The sequence below is a fragment of the Ziziphus jujuba genome, chromosome 11, assembly GCF_031755915.1.
Source record: "Ziziphus jujuba cultivar Dongzao chromosome 11, ASM3175591v1".
Taxonomy (NCBI): domain Eukaryota; kingdom Viridiplantae; phylum Streptophyta; class Magnoliopsida; order Rosales; family Rhamnaceae; genus Ziziphus; species Ziziphus jujuba.
In genome coordinates this window covers 7,271,544-7,290,333 of record NC_083389.1, presented here as the reverse complement: position 1 = coordinate 7,290,333, position 18,790 = coordinate 7,271,544, and the positions used below count along the sequence as shown (strand labels likewise).

The following is an 18,790-nucleotide window of genomic DNA, read 5'->3' as shown; positions in this document are numbered from 1 at the left end:
AAGAAAAAGGAGCAGATTCCCCATTAAAACAAATTCAATACATCTTGATGTTTGTCCAGTTGCTAGCGCGGCGAAAAAACCACACGCCATGCCAACACACAAACGAAGAACCTTATCAGCTTCACGGGGATTTTTTTTTTTTTTTCTTTTTTAAAGTTATAACGCCGTCAAAAAAAAAGTCAAAAGTGTCAAACGCGGACAACCTCACAATATCAACATATTATGAACAGTTTCGTCTACGTGTCTCTTGTCACTGCGGATTTCAAACGCTCATTTATGTTGCTACCAGTATTTTTTATTTTTATTTTTCGCAAATGGAAAAAAAGAAAAAAAGAAAAAAGAAAAAAGAAAAAATGAAAAAGAAAGCGAGTGAGGGAAAAATAATTTATAAGTATTTGGAATCCGCGGAATAAAAAAGCGGAAACCCCAATTCATTCATTTCCCTCTCTCTCCCTCTCTCTGTCTATCTATCTCACTCTTCCCCCAATTCGTGTCGCTTTTTGGCGGTTCTGAGGCTTTTCGGTTTCGAACATTCGCACGAATTTTTCTGACGTTTGCTTTCTTCTTTCTCAGAGGTCAGATCTCCCTAAGCTCTCTTTATCTTCTAGCTTTTGCTAGATCTTGATTTCTCTGGTTTATTTATTTATTTATTTTTTTGTTGTTGAGCTTGCAGATCGGAGGGTTTCGAGCTCGCAGAGGTATTTTACTGATCACTGTGAATTTTTTAAATTTTTTTTTTTTAATTGTTATCGCTTTGTTTGTAGTGTCTGCTTGGTTTCCGAGAAAGCGAAGACTAAGAAAGTCATTTTTTCCCTGTTCATAATTTTTTTCTTAACATAACAGTCTTGGCTAAGCCCAATAGTTGCTTACAGCTAGCTCGAGTTTTTTTTTTTTTTCGGTGGTGTATCATGCTTAATATAATATATATATAAAAAATCGTATTTTTTATTCTACTTTATTTACTCAACTTCGTCAGCAACCAAACAGACACTTTGACTCTCTCTCTCTCAAGTTCAATGTCTTCCGCCTTTTTTTCTGTATTTTTCATTTTTTTCCATGTGGTATTTGATATTTCTTCTATGCAATGCTTAGTCTTTGGATTTTGTAAAATTTGTTGCGTTACATTTTGCCAATTGTATAGACGTTCATGATTTTTGAACATGTCTGAGTAATTTCATCTAGAGCGTGTTTGTTGTGTGCGCTTCGCTAGAAAATTTCAAGTCAATAATATGGCTATTAGCGAGAGTGCGGCAATAAAAACTATAAATTTATCATATTGCTACTACGTACGACTAGTTAATGTTCGCTTAAGATATACATGGTTTCTAATTGTCGATAATGCGCGTGTAACGCTAAAGAAGTTATGGGGCCTCGTTATTTTCTCTCTGGCAACGAAAATAAAGCACCTTAACTACATTTTCATTTTTTTATTTTAGATATTTCTGTTGTCATGTTGATGATATTTGATTATTGGAATCTGCATACTTTATGGATCTTGAAATCTTTTTGGTAAGAAGACTGAGTAGACTTGTATGTTTTTGGGAATGTAGGATCGGCCCTGGGAGCTTAAATGAAATGGATCGAGAAGCTCATTTGCGTAAGAAATTTGCTAATGCGAAATCTCAAAGGGTATAAATCTTTTTCCCAATTGGTTTCTTGGTATTATGATTTTATGCTCTCAAATCCTTGAACTTGAATCATGTATTGGCATGGCACCTCTGTCTTTATGCTTTGTTTTTCAATTTTTTTAACAATAATTGTGGAGAGACTGTTTTCTTGTTCATTGAGGCAGAATCATTGGATTTTGAATTTTTCTTCATGGTCGGAAAATGTGGATGCTCTTTTTTGGTTTTATTCCCTCAGAATTTTGGAATTCCATTATATATATTTCATCTTGATTTATGAATTTGGAAAGAAAACTTCTTTGAATGGTATTGTTGCACTTTTTTCATTGTTTTGCTATATTTTGTAGGTAAAGACAGATGAGTCTTTAACTCCTGCTTTAGAAGATGAAACAGTTGAGCATTTACTTGCAGAACCTAAAAATGAGAATGTTTCAGTAGATGGTGTCTTGTATTTTGGCGAGCAGAATGCAGGAAAATGCTTGGGAATTGAAGATTTTTCATGTGAATTCGAGTATGGGCTTAATCCATATAGAGGTACTATTCTTCCAGCGTGCTACTGACCTTAATGCTGATGCTCTTGTTAGTAAAATATGTTTATAGTGCTGTCTTTTAGGAGGGAAGAATTTACTAAGTGCCTTATGAGCACCTTGTTTATTGGTGAGTAACATAATTATAAACAATTTTGAGATGTATACTTGGCTTGGGCTTCATGCTTGTAGAGAACACTTGTAGGTGAGGTGATGCAATATTACTTTAAATAATTTCATTATAAGTTTGTAAATAGGATGGTGGTTTCCTGTTTCGGTCACGGTAGTGAATGATGCTATAACTTTTTTCCTTTGTTAAATTTTTGCATTTTTTTTGCAATTGTTCTAATACTGATGCACTTGGTTTTGTACTAAGGCGGGTTGCATTCTAGTACTGCTCGGGAAGAAGAAGATGACTTTGCACTTGGAGTATGTATCTTTGTGAATATTTTATGACATGCCAAAATCATTATTTGCTACATATATCTCTCTTCTGTATGAAAGTTTGACTCCGTTTAGAAATTATGACATCATTCTATATGTGGTTGGTGGGCCACTGTTTAAGGATTGCCAGTTTTATTTGAACTGTTACTATTTGTGTATGTGATTGATCATTTGATGAGATAATAATCTAGTAGGTTCTTGATGGATTGCTGGATGAAGTCGATGAAGTGGAGGATCTTCATGCAACAGATGGTCTTGCCAGCCCATGTGAAGATTTTCTTCTGGGTAAAATTATCTACCGTCTATCAGTGTGGTTCCTTTTTTTTTTTTTTAATTTTTTTTTTTTTTTTGTTGTGTAGTATTTTCAATTATGATATGCTTAATCTTTTCTTCCCTTTTCTTTTCTTTTCTTTTTCTTTTTGGGGTTCAAGTGCAGATATTGACTTTGCTGGAAAAGTTTCGGTATTGGCTCCTGGTCTTTGTCAAGGATCACATTCAAGAAACCCAAGTTCTGAGAGTCAGTCTCCAGGATTAAGTGGAAGCAGTAACAGTGCGATTGGAATATCAGATTCATCAACAGTGACTGTTCAAGATTTTGAGTATAAGAATGATTCTCTTAACAAGACAGAAAAGCATGGCTTACAGGCTGCTGTAAGACGCAAAAAAAGGTGTCGAACTCCACTTCAAGGGACTTGTCTAGATTCGCAAGATTTTAAAGAGTTCGATGATGATGAAAATCCTCTTCTGAGTGACTTATTATTATCCAATCAAAAGGGAAAGAGCTCTATTGAAGCTTGTAAAGTTGGTTCTTTTCTGAGAGAGAAAAGATTGCGTAAACCTACTCAGAGATACATTGAAGAATTTTCAAATAAGAAGTCAAAATATCTAAAAGGAAGAGGAAAGTTTTCTTCTGGTGATGCTGTTACTGCAAATGATAAAGGTCTGAAGATGAGATCCCATGGTGATCTTCATAATGTGAGGCCTAAAACATTGTCAGCAGTTTCTGAGGAGGAATTGCTTTCTGGAACTAAAATTCAGGAAGTGCCTTTGGTTCGGGGAAAGAGAGGACGTCCAAAGAAGCATGTATCAGTGCCAGTATGGAACTTTTTAACTCTATATCCTCATTTTCCAGTACACTTGAAACTATAAGTTAATTGTTGCTGCATTCTCATTTTCCAGTATACTAGAAACTGGAATTTTTGCTGCATTGTTTTCTATGCATGTCTCAATAGCCTGAATGAGTTGATATGCCTATTCATACGAATGGTTAAATAGAAGTATGATGTACTGTGCCTTTTTAAGTATAGTTATCTCATGGTTGGCCTCTTCATAAAGTTAAGACTATTGTGGCAATATTAAGAAGGCATGGGGCTCAGGGTTATAGGTGTTATTATCTCCTTATGCTTGCCAATAGTTTAAACAGGTGTCATGAAATTCTGAAGTTCTTCCAGGGAAAATAAGTTCATTAGTATTGATGATCTAATAGATCAAATAATACAAAATGCCACTTAAAAGTCGGTGGTGTTTAGTTTTTGTTCAAGTCTATGATTTTTTAATTCCAGGAATGCCAGTGTTTGGCTATCGGTTCATGCCTCCTTTCCCTTTGTTAACATGTTTTGTTTTCCTTGTAGATTGACGTTTTTCTAGTCGTGAAGGTTCAAAAGTTTAATTTATTTTTGTCCTTTTGTATAGCAAATCGAGCCTGATGAAGAACATTTTACATCTGAGTCTGAAGATGATTCTGTGACAAAACGACGATGCAAAAGTCACGATCGAAGGAAGCATCAGCGGATGTGGACCCTTACTGAAGTGATGAATTTGGTTGATGGTATTTCTGAATATGGTGTCGGACGATGGACTGACATAAAAAGACTCCTTTTCGCTGCATCTGCATATCGTACACCCATAGATCTCAGGGTACAGGGCAACTCTCTACCAATTAAAGTACTGTCTTTGTTTTCTAATATTGACTCGTGTTCTTTGCTGTGTTTGCTTCAGGATAAATGGAGAAATCTTTTGAGAGCTAGTTGTGCCCATAAACTGAAGAAGAAAGAGGTTAGTTGTGGTTTTGCATATATTTATTTTGGTTAGATTTATAATTTATAATTTAATCACAGTTTCCTGTATGAAAAAATATTCTTTGGTCTAATATGGCTAATGCAGATGGAAGAAAGGCAGGGTCATGCAGTGCGGCCATTGCCAAAGTCTCTTTTACGACGAGTTCGTGAGTTGGCCAAAATTCACCCATATCCAAGGGAGCGTGGCGTGAAGAGCATTGGTGAAGATGACCCATCCACACTTCCTACTTCCAGTAAAGGTGCTCCGCTGAGTGTCGGCAGAAAGAATAATGTACGAAGAAAGAACTGTACTTGAAGCTCCATTTTCTATGAGTCGCAATTGACTACTAGTTCAGGAATGTATCTAAAATTTAGTTGTAAAAAGTCAGTGATGTTATTAATTATACCTGTTGTTTAACATCAAGTGCTTGAATCAGTAGCAGAAATTATTATAGAATCACTATGTTTCACCAGTGGGTCCAATTTTTAACTATAATACCTGTGGGGATGATTAGCTGAATGCTTAAACAAAGCAGTTGCTCTGATGATCTTGCTTAACACCCTACCCCCTTATTTTCCTGTTATTTTCTTTTGTTGCAAATTAATTGGCCTGGCTGCTTGTTTGTTATGCTAACATGCATGGTCTTTTTGTCATTTAGTATTTATTTATTTATTTGGTTTTTGTGGGAATAGAGCGAGGTTTTGATATTAGATAAATCAGAATCTTGTTAGGAATGTGAATTGTGAAATATTGAATAGGTTGAATTGTCCTTTATCATATGCGTCGCCCCGCATTTGTTAATGCTCCATTGCCTATAGAAATTGGATATCTCAAACAAAAGACAAGGGCTCTGTATATCTAGGTAAGTTCATTTTTCATTTTTGGGTTTGTTTGTTTCTGTTTTTTTTTTTGTTTTTTTTTGGGGGGGGGGGGGTGTTGTTTCATGAAAGAGGTAATTCGAGTGCTTGTGGTTTTGTATTCGACTAGTACTAATGCATAAGCGTAAAATTTCTCATCTTTAATATCAGAAAAACTTAAAATCAGTAATAGGCGAGATATGTGACTTATGCAGAAATATTGATACACACAACATGGGTTTGTATATATTAAGGTAATTCTAATGATTTAGTATTTTGCCAAGACAACACTTCCTGATTTGCACACCTTCTTAACATCTTCATCTTATTACAAATAAACATAGGAAAATGATCTGACCCTTTCTCATACCTTTACCCAAATCATTCCTAACGTGAGAACTTCTCTTCTCCACAAAGTATGGCCAGGTTCCTTTTGGCCTAGAGTTCAAACAGCTTGGCACTTACTGTCATTTATGAACACAATTGAAACCAAATATAAACTATTTGCATACAGGACCTTAGTTATAGAACAAGAGGAAATATTAGCAGAGTAGATAACATAAATAGATCATAGACGTTGCTGTGGAGGTGCAGGGCCAATTACGGCGTTCCGGCTGCAGCTCCATTATCACCGTTATCAGGATCATTGTTGTAATACTGTCTAGGAATGCTATGGTGGTTGTCCACACTTCTTTCTGGGAACTTGAAACTGTTTATTTCCTTATAATAGCCTTCAATGTTTTTTCCCTTCCTAGCACGCTGTCTTTGCTCTTGTCCATATACTCCTCCCAGCACTCCCCTCCTGTGCTCTGCAAAGCAAGTACCCACCACCAGCATCCCAACTAAGATCACTGCTACAAACTTACTCATCTCAGTAGAATAAAAAGGGACACAAAGTCTGCTGGGTGGATTAGAATTCAAGTTTAAACAAAGATGAGAGCAGAGTAGAAAAAGGTTGGATTTGTTGGTTGTATATTTGATGGGTATATATAGAGAGGGATGAGGAAATTTGATTGATACAATAGACAATATATTAAGAGTTATCATGGGTTCTCCACCAAATATGAGACAAAATGAGTGGTTTTTCCATATAGTTAATCACTATATGTGTTTTTTTTTTTTTTTTTTTTTTTTTTTACCGTACCCTAAATGTTGGTTGGATAAAGTTCTTGTCAACATTAGCAACCTAACATGGAAGTTCCACTTTAGTTTCAAGTAGGATTAGTAAAAATATTGTAAACACAGAGTCAATCCAGCATAATGGCTCTCTGTTTTCTCTGGTTTGAGTTTCTTTATCATGATGTCAAATCAAAAATTACATAAACCAAGTAAAGACGTTGTGCCTTTTCAAAACCTATTAGCTGTAGAGATATTTAGGTATCTTATTTTTCGCTTTGCAACCATATTTGTGCCATCTGTATGTAGGGATTGCACTTACTTATGAATTGTTACATAAAGAAAGACAGAAAGAAAGAAAGAAAGAAAGAAAACTACATGCCATCCAAGATCATCGCTTTTGTGAGTGCTTGATGAAAGATTTCTCAAACAAATGATGGGAAAGCTTACTTCATAGTTCCTACGAGGTCAGATCTTTAGGGCATCAAAGTTAGCTACTATAAAGTCCTATATGGGAAATATTACAGCGAAACTCCTAAATAACAAAGGGATTTGTATACATCCAATCCCATGTTCACAGCAAAGATGAGCTGGGACCAATATCCAACATTGAATAAAATGCATAAAGTAGAAGCATTTAATTCATGCTCTAGTTTAAATATTGTCCATCCACTTCATAAAGTAGGATAATCTTTGGTAATCATTGCTATCAGGAATTTTACTTTAAGATTAACCTCGAAGGATAAAACTTTGGCAGTGACGGGTAATTCTTTTCGGATTTTCAAATTACCATCTGAAAAATATCCAGCTTTTCTTTTCTTTTGGAGATAAATTTATCTGCCAAGATTGACATCTTCTTCGTTCACATAATCTTTACCCACTTCATCAGTCACTCTCAAGGTCCCCAATCCCATATTTGCAAATTTTTTTCTTATTTAAATAAACACCTTAACAACCTGAACCTACTGGATCTGAATTCTTTCTGGTTAGTAGCTGGGGCCTCTGCAAATCACAACCACTGAGATATTGTTTTATCCTTTCCAACCTGACCAGGTTGTATGGGAGTATGTAATGGTATACCATGGTGTTCCGAAAGGATTTCCAACAAAACAAAATGGAAACTGTCAAATGCATGCATTTTGATTACAATGGTGATAAGGTATAAGAACAATCCATTTCAAAAGAAAACGATGAAAATGGTTCATATATTCACACATTCATACTGGTTGGTCATAACAATTCCAAGGCTGACAAAGGCCTGCAACAGTGAAGCTGGTGCAGAATTTCTTCAGAAATCCAGTCTATCCCGATGATATTTTGACAGTAACATATGGGGTTTATGGAGTACAACTTGGAAACCATTTTAAGAAACTCAAAAAGGCCAAAGCCCAATAGGGGATTGATCAAGAACCAGATTGAATGAAGCAATTAAGAAAGAATTACAAAATACTAACTACTACCCAAACGAATGAAAAACTACGATTAACAAATAAAGAGAAAAACAACAAAGAAAACAAAAGAAAGAAAGAGCAGACCAGTGCTACCTCTCGGGAGGCATGGGGAGGAATTAATAGGAAGTGATGGGGAGGTGGGTTTTTTTGGGTGAATTGGAAAAGTTAAAAGGTCGAGCAGGGTTTGACAGCTAAGAAAACCTGACTGGTGCACGTGCAGAGGGAGCTAAGTGTGTCCAATCAAATCATTGCGGACGCGAATGGTTGGTGGGCTGCGATGCATATGAGTGCCTTGAGGTGTCACCAACTAGCTTCTTCTTTGCTGTCTCTCATCACTCATCCACCCATGACTGTTTGTGCGTGTGTGAGAGAGAGAGAGAGAGAGAGAGAGTGTTTGAGTGAGCCTTCTTGGCCCAACATCATGTGCTCCCTCTCGCTAAACAACACAACCCCTCCTATCAGCTTCTACTACAGATTTAATGCATGCCATTTACGGTCACACCTATAAAAAAAAAAAAAATCTGTTTTTTTAACAAATCAAATATCTTGTTGCAGAAAACAATTTCGACCCCAGGAGAAGGAGTTCAGAACTTTCCCAAAGTTACTGTCATAAACTTGTTCCACATGTATCTATTATAATTTCAATTTTTTTTTTTTTTTAAATTTCTTGACAACATTAAAAAAGGATATGTGATTGATGGAGTAGCCACAATAAAGGACTAGTCAATATATAACATTGAACTCATTTTCAGTCTCTGAGTCAGCTCTCTCTCCATGTCTGCAAAACCGTTGGCAGTTTATTCATAATGAATGTGTTCAAACTGAGGAATTCTTGCTTTCAAAAAAGAACCCTCAGAAGTACAGCACACATTGTCTTCAGGGGATGAATCAAATGTGCTGGTTCTTAATCATCTCTGAGTGAATTTGTTTCAACATAAGAAGAAACCCACCGAGAAAAAAAAGTTCCACCTCATAATCCACTGTCCCACTGCATCAATTCAGTCTTTCATTTACAATTTTTCAGAGGGCTATTTTCCACCATTCGATATGCCAAGCTACGTACTAATATATATATTTATTTATTGACTTTTATTTTCTATTATTTAAGTTCTCAGACAGGAATTGAAATGGAGACCTACATACTCTCACAGAACGCGGTATGTCATTATCACTGTACCCTAGTCAAGACCCCGATCCTGTAATACAAACAAATTTAATATATGGCTGGTTTGAAGTATTGTTTCAATCTAGAAACGATCTTCAGGCGGGTTAAATTAGCTTCCTCTTAAACCATGATCATTTTTCTCCATGTAAACATTAATGATATATAATATAATTTAGAGATATGGGTCGTCAATATATTGTTTATGAGAAAAACCTTAAAAGACTTTGAATCTGTATATGAGTAAGAAAAATAATTATAGAATGTTTGAAAGTACCGAGAGATGGGAATCTCATACTTTTGTCAAAGATATATAAAAAATGTGACCTCCATTCCATCCTTTTTGCTGCGCAGTGCTTAAAGCCCATATCTCTTGCTTTTATAAAAGGGTCAGGGCTGCAGAGATACGCAAAACTTATCCCGAATCCATGCATCAGCAGGGGAAACCATGACAAAGAACTGCATATAAACAAACGCTGTTGTACGGAGAGTACAGGTGGAGTTCAAATTTAGATAGAATTTAATTCAAGAAAGCGGAGCATTAAAGTCAATTAAGATTTCAGCTCATCAAATCTACAATGATTATTTTGATGATTGGGGGTGTGGAGGACTAGAAAAATGTGATCATGGCTTGGCTCATCTAACATCAAAGGCCAAATTTATGTGACCTCCACAGCAGAGTCGCCAATTATAAGGTAATTAATGTTATATGGTTGGATGATTATAATCTTCGACTCAAAATCCACCATCGTTATTGGACTTTTCAACCCCATTTCAGGCACATATATATACATATATAGTACACACACATATTTAAGCATTTGTCTGTATGTTTTAATCAACCAACTTGATTATTCCACTCGAATATGTTAAAGAACACGGTAATATATATCTATATCTATATCCATATACATGACATGACACAGAGATAACTCTTTTTTCTTTTTGTGTCTTAAAGTGATGTACATATAATTTACAATATCCATTACCACGTATTTTACAAGTAAGTGGGATCGCACTATGCCCAAGAAGCTTATCCCATCCTTCTTTCATTCATATCTTATCTTTTTTCCTCTCCCAACTTGTGGGGTCTTAACTTCGAGAACTTGGAAAGATCATCAATCATCAAAAAGCCTGTCTCAAAGAGAAAAATAAAAAATATATTTATGTAATAATATTATATAATATGATAATTATGTACATATATATAAATCACTCAAGGATGCATGTTCGTACAGTTTCGTATCAAGATTCATTACTAGGGTACTGCACGGTAATATAAAAGGCGCAGCTCAAAAAATAGAAAGAAAAAGATAAAGAAAAAGAAAAAAATCATTGCTCATAAGCTTCTCTCCCCACTCTTAATTAGCTACCCATCACGTCAACCATTTAATGTGCCCCAAACACACCCATTCCTCACTTATATATACCCTTTCACTTTTCTTCTTACTGCCCCATCTCTTCTTTTCTCTCTCTCTCTCTTTGTCTAAAGAAAATTCCCTAAACATGAAAAATATGAAGGGGAAGTTTCTAAAGGAATGCATTAACAAATGGCGGAACATGGGCAGTAGAGTCACACCCTGTTCAGGCTGCGAGTACTGCTGCCATTGTCAATGGGCTTTCTGGCCCTCCATGCACGAAGACAATTCCATTCCAAAAGATGTCCCAAAGGGTCACTTAGTTGTGTATGTGGGTGAGAAATCCAAGAGGTTTGTGATCAAGATCAGCTTACTCAATCACCCACTTTTTCAGGCGCTGCTGGACCAAGCTCGAGAAGAATACGATTTCAATGCCCACTCTAAACTCTGTATTCCATGCGATGAGAACCTTTTCCTCGATGTTGTTCGCTGTGCAAGCCATCCTAGAGGGTAGAACCAGAAGGGTTTCTCTCTTTCTCTGTTTATCAGAGAATTCACTGACAGAGAAGTTTGAGACATTTTTGATTGATTTTCCAGGATCCATGAGAAGAGAATGCTGATGATATTGTAACCATTGCATGCATATTGTGTAGAGTTCGTAAAAGACTAATTATGTCCTCTAGACTCTAGCTCACGTCAAATTCAAGAATAGTAGATTCTGTTTTGCTTCTAAATAATCAAAAGCTCTAGGAACACAAAGAGCTAATTTAATATAATAATACCCATTTCTGCACTAATTTTATTACCCCAAATAAGATTAAGGGTAAAAAAATTTAAGCTCGATTATGGCGGTAGACCAAACTCTAGATTGATCTGACAATAGCTCTTGACAGTTTTTGATTGGTCAAATCATTCTGTTCCATGTGCAAGAGCGTATGTTGTGTGTGTTTATATATATTTTACCAAGAGCAACGTTTACAGTGAATTAATCGGAAACATCAAATCAAAGCAGTAAAACCAATTAGAATATGGAAAGTGGGGCTTTGAATCCCATTTTTGTAAGCATTTGGTGAACTGGTGTACGGCGCATGAATTGGTGAGACTGCACTGCCATAGCGAGCTTCGCTTGGAGAACCAAGAAGCTACTCAATTATAGCGAATGAGGGCGATAAACTATGCTGGGTATGGGTCTTTTCAATTTTTTATAATTTCTTTCTCAGAGGAGAAGTGAAGTTTATTATGTACAGTCAAGCGTGTTTCAGAATTTGAGATTTCTCTTAGACCAGTAAACATTACACAACTGACAAAACTGCACAAAGGATCACAATGCTGACCTGTATTTGCAGAGGCCCCTGCTTGCGGCTAACAAAGGAACCAACCAATTGCAATTGCTTGCTCAGTAGTTTTCTACGAGCTAAAATATATTTTCCAGGCTTCTTTGGTATCAATCGAGCATAAACATGTTTTCACACGTAATCAATTAGGAACTTTGCTAATTAACATATCAACAAGGAAATCAATGTCAACAGAGCACAAAAATAATCAATCTAATATACATAATTTTCTTTGGAGTTGCATCCTTGACCAAAACAACCAATTAATTTTCTTTGGACTACAATCGGCAGTCCAAACGAACCAATCTTGCTACGTTATGAGGATTGGGAAGGAATTAGCTGTTTTTCTCAAAGAACAGGAGTTGGGGGAACCCTTTTTCGAGTTAGGAACGACTGCATACCTCAAATATGACCAAAAGCTTAACCATTTATGCTGTTAGTCTATAAAAGCCTGTGTTTAAAATACTTAAAAGTCTATAAAAGCCTGTGTTAAAAATACTTAACAAAAGATACTTGGAAACAAACTTTTTTCGTTATTTTTGGCCCCCGCGGGCCCCCGGGCCGGGGGGGGGGGGGGGGGGGGGCACGCGCGGCGGTGAGTGAGAGTTGTATATACATGCCCCAAATTTACACATGAACTTAAAGTGTGCACAAATAACATATCAGTTCCGGAAAGTTATTGCATAGCAATCAGAGCAGAAAACTTGTTATACACTAGGCATCATAGCTATATGCCCCCAATGTTTTTAGCAGGGTCACACAAACAAGGCAATAACAAATCTTGGGAAAAAGCAACATAAAAACCACGAACTGGAAAACTGAGTATTAGCATTAAATATGATATTCAAGTCAGCACAGTTCTAGAATTAGTGAAACAGAGTTCCTAGTACCAGCTCTGCGAGCAATTTACGTTTAAACTGGGAAGGGATGGCTCCAAAGTTTCCTTTCTATGGATCATGTAAGACAATTGAACAAACTTTCCTTCCATCAATGGAATATACCAGATCCAATGATAGACTGTCATATAGAGGATACAATCACTTCTCAAAAACTTCTTATAACATAATGTCTAATGCAAATCAACTAAATTTCAACAGGAATCTTCTAATGCAAATTAACTAAATTTCAGCAGGAATCTTTTACTTTCTGCTCATCGCCCACAAAAAGGTTTTGTGGGACTCGATTACTAACTCTGGAATGTTCATCACTCAGGAAGGACCTTATTGAAAACTAATTTTCAGTCGAGCATCTTAGCTTCTACTAGCTAGAAAACAGAGCCTATTTAGAATAGCTTCAGAACAATACTCCTTCAAAAGGGAAAACAGAAAGAAAATATAGAGAAATACAGAAATCAATGGTCCAACACCCTAAATCATATAACAAAGATTAAAACAATAAATATTTGGGCTGCTTAGCCCACTATACTACATAAGCTTGCTCATTATCGCTTCACCCAGCAGGCTGAATTGGTTAAAATTTGTTCGAGGAACAAATGTTCAATTGGTTGTATGATAAAACAGATCAAAACGTATAGAAAATACTCTTAAGTCTTAACCATAAATCCAGCATTTTTAATAACCCATTTTCCAAATCTGGGGAGAGGAACAATGTTAACAAAATGGCCAGTCCTTAATCATCCATAACTAAAAGACCAGATTTTCTGCGTTAAAAAATGAAATAGATTATCAATTAATAGATGATTCTGGTGATAGAATCTGCACAAAAACCACTTTACCAAAGAAATCCAAGTCCAGACACTGGCAATCCCAACATCGCCATTTAATCTTTCCAAGGTCAATTTTTTCTCCTCCAAACTACGGCCAAGGTGTGTTATCCAAAACTTTCACAAAATTTTCAATTCCTCCGTTTCTAAATTTGAATCCATATATTGGCAAGTTGAATATTAATTTTATCAAATTGTCTCTAAATTTTAAGTATATTACCATCTTGTCTAAGAAACAGCACAACTTAAGTCACCTATAATTCAACTCATGTTTCACATTACAATAAGTTTCAGAACACAAAATTCTCGTGCAAAATCCCAGATTACAAACCAGCCTAATATTCAATGCAGAATCAAGTGAAAACACATCAAGTTTCTGATAAAATTTTCTCATTCACTTCCATTAACTGCAAGAGGAACATTATACAGTTAGAAAAACAAAAGCGTCTAACATTGAATCCAGTAAAAAAGAAGGTCCTGCATAAACTCAAATGACCATGAGGATGAAAACTCTAAGGCACACCAATGCAAGTAACTTCCTAGAATGACCATTCTGAATTTCTTACAGTTATCAGCACCAAAAGAACATGTTTTGCAGGGAATCAAAACAATGCTTGCAACATAATATACACACGACAGGATTCTCGTGCAGAAATCAGAATATACACAAGTAGTATATTGCCTCGTGATAAAAAGTACATACAATTCACTGCTGGGGCTACACCAAACAATGCCACTGCTGAATCACAGCAATTTTAAAACAGGAATGCGGCAGCAGAGCACCGAATGATGACCGCTAATTTTAGCGCAACGATTGAAGCCTCAAAGAGAAACTGTCTGTCCAAGTATATCATCTATGGCCTTCAATCAAACCCTCCAATTCTCTCCGACCGAAACTTCTTCGTTGTGAATTAGCATCTTTACATCTTGCCGAAAAGTAAAATATCAACCAAGCAACCATAAAGTAAACCTCCATGGTCGACTGAAAAACCTTGGCAAAAGATCTGCCGCAAACCCGAGCTAAAACCCACCTAACAAACGACCCACAAAATACAGCTTCCAAACATTTTATCTGGACAGCCTGGTTCAACATCGTCGATATCAAATAATAACCTTCCTTCACAATTTCTCTCCCACTCTTCCTGGAATCCACAATAGCAACCCAAGCATCCACAGCGAAAATGAAAGCCACCAAAGTATCCAATAAGAACCACGTAAACAGAAACCCAGAAATCTCCTTTTCAAAACCTCGAATCCATGGAGACATAACCGAGAATGGCATCAGTTTCAACCTCACAAACAGCTTGAAAAACGAATACTGGTCTTCTATTTCGCCGAAATACCACAACCCAAGAACCTGAGTCAGCGCATCTCTCACGGCCCACCTCATGAGAATGAATCCAGAGAGCCTCTTGAGTCCTAACCTAGACCCATCCCAGATCAGACCCACGAATGAACTAAACCTCCCTATTAGATCATTAACAGTGGTGGTAAAAACAATGCCCAAAACCCATGAGTATGTAACCAGAAACCCTAGAATCACCCACCCATAAGCTGCCGATAAGAAGCTCACCAGGAAGAACAGCGCCGCCGCGTCCCGACGGCCCAGCTCCAAGCCCTTTATGAAGAATTGCAAATCCACAATCCGATCCAATTCCTCACCACCACCACCAGCGTTATCCAATCCGGAGGAGATTCTATTATCTTCCTCTTGATCGTTTTCGCTGTCCCTATCGTCAACTTTGAAAGTGACCCCGTAGCGTATGACCTCCGAAACCCTAATACCATTATCCACAACTGGATCGGAGGACCCCAGCTTGAGACCGTATTGGGAGAAAACGATGACGCTGGCATTGACTGGTGCCTTGCGGTTGGAACCGAATAGGCTACGATCGTCATCATCGTCGCCGGAGAAGAAATCATCGTCGAGGGTCCCAACACGGGTCAGATGAAGAAATGGGCGGCGACGGTGGTGGTGGTGGTGGTGGCGGCGGGGGGTAGCAGGTGAAGGTGAATCGGGGGAGCGAAGACGGTTGCCGGCGAGGTCGAGGCGGGAAAGAAGGGCCTTGAGAGAAGGATCGCGATCGATGAAGGAGGTGACGAGGTGGGTCCCATTCTCGACGACAGTACGGAAGGAGAGAATGAGGAGGGAGAGGAAGAGGAAGGTGGCTAAGTTGGCCGTGAAGGTTGTGGTGGCTTCCCTCAGAATCTGCGTCGTACTCCGTAGATTGCTCAGCCGTGGATGGTGCTCGCTCATGGCGCTCTTTCGCTAATTCTTTTTTTTCTTTTTAACCACCTATTTTCTTGTATTTTTCGTTTTCGGACTTATTTTATATTTACTGATCTTTCTATTTTGGTTTTCTTTTCGGCGAGGGGCATTGGGATTTTTTATTTCAAAAAATTAAAAAAGAAAAAAGAAAGCGTTTTTGTTTTCAGTGTTTCTGTTGTTGATGTTGCGAGAAAACAGAGAGAGAGAAAAGAAAGGAGAGTGGTGTGTTTGTGTTTTGTGTGTTGACAAAGCCGGCTGGTTAAGGGGAAGAGGAAACAGGATATAGTTGGTTCCCACGCGTTGAAGAACACGTGGATCGACGCGCTGATGCCTAGTGGGATGGGGATTGGGAAGCTAGGAGTTGTAAGCCGTAAGTTATACGGTGTAACATTAATGGCGGTACCAATATTTATTAATTTATTCATGCAAATATTTGACCCAATGAACTTTGCAATTGCAGGCCTGGCCTGGCAAAGTATTGTATTATTTGGATATATGAGATTGCATAAAATTGTTCGTTCACCTTCTTTTTCCTTTGTCCATCAACTTTATGTGTATAGTTCGGTCGAAATCATCAATTTTCAATTTTAGTAATACTTTTTACACTTCCATTTTATTTTTACACAATATCCTTTATAATGAAATATCAAAAATACATTTTTTTTTTCTTTTCAAATCCTAATATTTTAGGCTTTTTTTGTTGCCGACGGTTAAGCTACTTGTTTTGGACTAATATATCATCGATTAAAACATACAAATAAAAATCTAAACTAGCTAGCTAAATAGTATATTTATTGGTATTCTGATAATTATGGAAGTTTTTGCACCATTTGCCAAATCTAGAATGAATGCCATGCCGGAATTTTCAAAACCAACAACCAAAACATGCTTGTTTTTTAATTCCTTCCAACTTTTGTACTGGGTGAATGAAGAACATTATCAGAAAAAAGTTTTCAAATCTTCAATTTTCAGTACATAAGGGTTTGACGTTTTGCTGAAAACCATCACCAAAAACCTTCCAAGATGTACTTCAATGTCTTTGGAACCACCATGGCTTGTTTTCACTTTTCATTTTTCGGAAACTTCAATGAAACTTGCAAATTCAATTGATCTTTAGTAGAATAGAGCGATTTTGAAATGGATGCGTAATTATCTCGGTTTTAGAAGATTAGCGGACAAAAGGTGTTGATGTTATAATTGAATGCCGACAACATTGGATTGAAAAAATAAAAATTAAAATTAAGATTTGGGTATTTTTGAAATTTTAAATTAATGGAATCATGTACAGTATTTTTAATAGTGCAAATAGAATTTCTATTTATATTTTTTGTTCGGTCTAAAAATTAATTGCCTTACACAAAACATCCAAATAATAGGATATTTAGATGATCAATTAATATATAGTGCTTTATAGCTCAAAATTAAATCATACATGATAATGCCATTTAGTCATGCCTATGAAGCAATATATTATATATCAAGAATATGTGCTTCTTCTGTTTTTTCTTTTGCAAATTTCGTGAGTAAAAGCATGAATGAAAACTATTGAAAAGGAAAAAGGGATATTATATATATATTAATCATTTACTTGGAAGCAACCACCCAATCTTGTAGGTTTTAAAAATTTTAACTACACATAATTATGACTTAAACTATTGGGCATCATCGAATTAAAACATGTCAACATATTTTATATAATATATATTCTTTTTAAGAGCAAAACATTTTATAATATTAAAATAAATTTGTAGGGAAAGTTTAAAGTAACACAAAATTGGCAAATCATAGTGGAAAATGTTACAGAAATTTACAATTAGTAAAAAGTAGTTGAAAAATGAAAAAGTAACATTGAGTAAAAAAAAAAACAACCGAAAAAACTAACGCCCAGTAGTTTATCATAGTCATAGGTACTAAACTCTACGTTAAAAATTAGATATTTGCAATAATAATAATAATAATCACCGTACCGACAACTAAACTTCAAATGGCGCTGAAGCCTTCTTGGTCAACTAAGTTGGCCACAAATAGCGGGAGTGCATCAACGTTGTAAAGAAAATTAAACCAATACGGCTCTTTGGTTGCACAAAATAAATATGCTCACGTACTTTGATATTGTTGTAAAACAATCAAAACGTGGTTTTTGTCACAATCAAAAGGTTGTTGTTTGGGACTAAGATCTTAAACCAATTATTGGAATCATTTGGTTTTTTATATATGATTAATTTTTTTAATGAATATATTTCAGTGAAAATTAAACTAATTTTAGCAATAAAAAAATAATTTATAATTCTTTCATAAATAATATTTATGCATATCTATTATTTAATCAATACAAAACAAAATTAGGAAATAAATCTGATAAGAAATGAATATCTATTTTAATGAATGATCAATTGAAAAATGCCTTTTGCACTAATCGAAAGGTTGTTATAGTAAAATTACTTAGTTCGTGCTAAGATGTTGTAATTTTCTTTTTTTAAAAAAAAAAGTAGATACCTCTAAAAAAAATTAAAGAAAATTTAAGACTTCAGAAAATATATAAATATTTAAGAGTTAGATCGACATAGTAGTCATTGAATTATATATGAGATTATATGTACATAATATATGAGATTATACATTACAAGCCAATTTTAGTTCTTAAAGTTGAAATAAAAATTGCAAAAAAGGTTAAAAACCCAAATAAAAATGAAGGTTGGGACTAATAGAAAAATGAAAAACTTTACTTGTTTGTTGTAACTGGGCAAGTGTAGAAAATTATCACGTTCAAAAGGAAGGAATTTCATTTGTTAGGCCTTTCACTCTCAATCAAAGTATTTGGGGTATTAAAATGTAAGGGGTCGGATCAAAGTGTATCTCATAACAT

General features: G+C 35.9%; 3 protein-coding genes and 1 long non-coding RNA gene across 5 annotated transcripts; 2 read left to right on the top strand and 2 right to left on the bottom strand.

Annotated features, from left to right (window-relative positions):
* Positions 1-325: 325 nt before the first annotated feature.
* LOC107407763 (uncharacterized) lies at positions 326-5,198 on the top strand. 2 transcript variants are annotated; one of them, XM_016015074.4, is made up of 10 exons: positions 326-575; positions 674-698; positions 1,551-1,629; positions 1,973-2,159; positions 2,529-2,581; positions 2,791-2,881; positions 3,033-3,691; positions 4,289-4,513; positions 4,595-4,651; positions 4,760-5,198. In XM_016015074.4, exons 3-10 carry the CDS (start codon positions 1,576-1,578, stop codon positions 4,967-4,969), a joined length of 1,536 nt encoding a protein of 511 aa, XP_015870560.3. In that variant the 5' UTR covers positions 326-575; positions 674-698; positions 1,551-1,575; the 3' UTR covers positions 4,970-5,198. The 2 variants fall into 2 exon arrangements, with proteins under 2 accessions (XP_015870560.3, XP_048320902.1); XM_048464945.2 differs by lacking the exons at positions 326-575; positions 674-698; positions 2,529-2,581.
* Positions 5,199-5,580: 382 nt separating this feature from the next.
* Positions 5,581-9,377, bottom strand: LOC132799970 (uncharacterized). Its single transcript, XR_009634885.1, has 2 exons — positions 7,851-9,377; positions 5,581-6,362 (listed from the first exon to the last, which is right to left on the bottom strand). It is a non-coding gene; the product is annotated as an uncharacterized LOC132799970 (long non-coding RNA).
* Positions 9,378-9,446: 69 nt separating this feature from the next.
* LOC107407111 (protein SMALL AUXIN UP-REGULATED RNA 51) lies at positions 9,447-14,350 on the top strand. The gene has a single exon (XM_025069715.3). It carries the CDS (start codon positions 10,633-10,635, stop codon positions 11,110-11,112), a length of 480 nt encoding a protein of 159 aa, XP_024925483.1. The 5' UTR covers positions 9,447-10,632; the 3' UTR covers positions 11,113-14,350.
* LOC107407123 (uncharacterized) lies at positions 14,029-16,186 on the bottom strand. Its single transcript, XM_016014355.4, has one exon. The coding sequence runs from the start codon at positions 15,910-15,912 to the stop codon at positions 14,506-14,508; it is 1,407 nt and encodes a 468-aa protein (XP_015869841.3). The 5' UTR covers positions 15,913-16,186; the 3' UTR covers positions 14,029-14,505.
* Positions 16,187-18,790: the final 2,604 nt, after the last annotated feature.

Coding starts and splice junctions, on each gene's coding strand:
- LOC107407763 (XM_016015074.4), top strand. CDS start 1,576: ATGGATCGAGAAGCTCATTTGCGTAAGAAATTTGCTAATGCGAAATCT. Junction 3,692..4,288: donor AGAAGCATGTATCAGTGCCA/GTATGGAACTTT, acceptor CCTTTTGTATAG/CAAATCGAGCCTGATGAAGA. Junction 4,514..4,594: donor GTACACCCATAGATCTCAGG/GTACAGGGCAAC, acceptor TGTTTGCTTCAG/GATAAATGGAGAAATCTTTT.
- LOC107407111 (XM_025069715.3), top strand. CDS start 10,633: ATGTGCCCCAAACACACCCATTCCTCACTTATATATACCCTTTCACTT.
- LOC107407123 (XM_016014355.4), bottom strand. CDS start 15,912: ATGAGCGAGCACCATCCACGGCTGAGCAATCTACGGAGTACGACGCAG.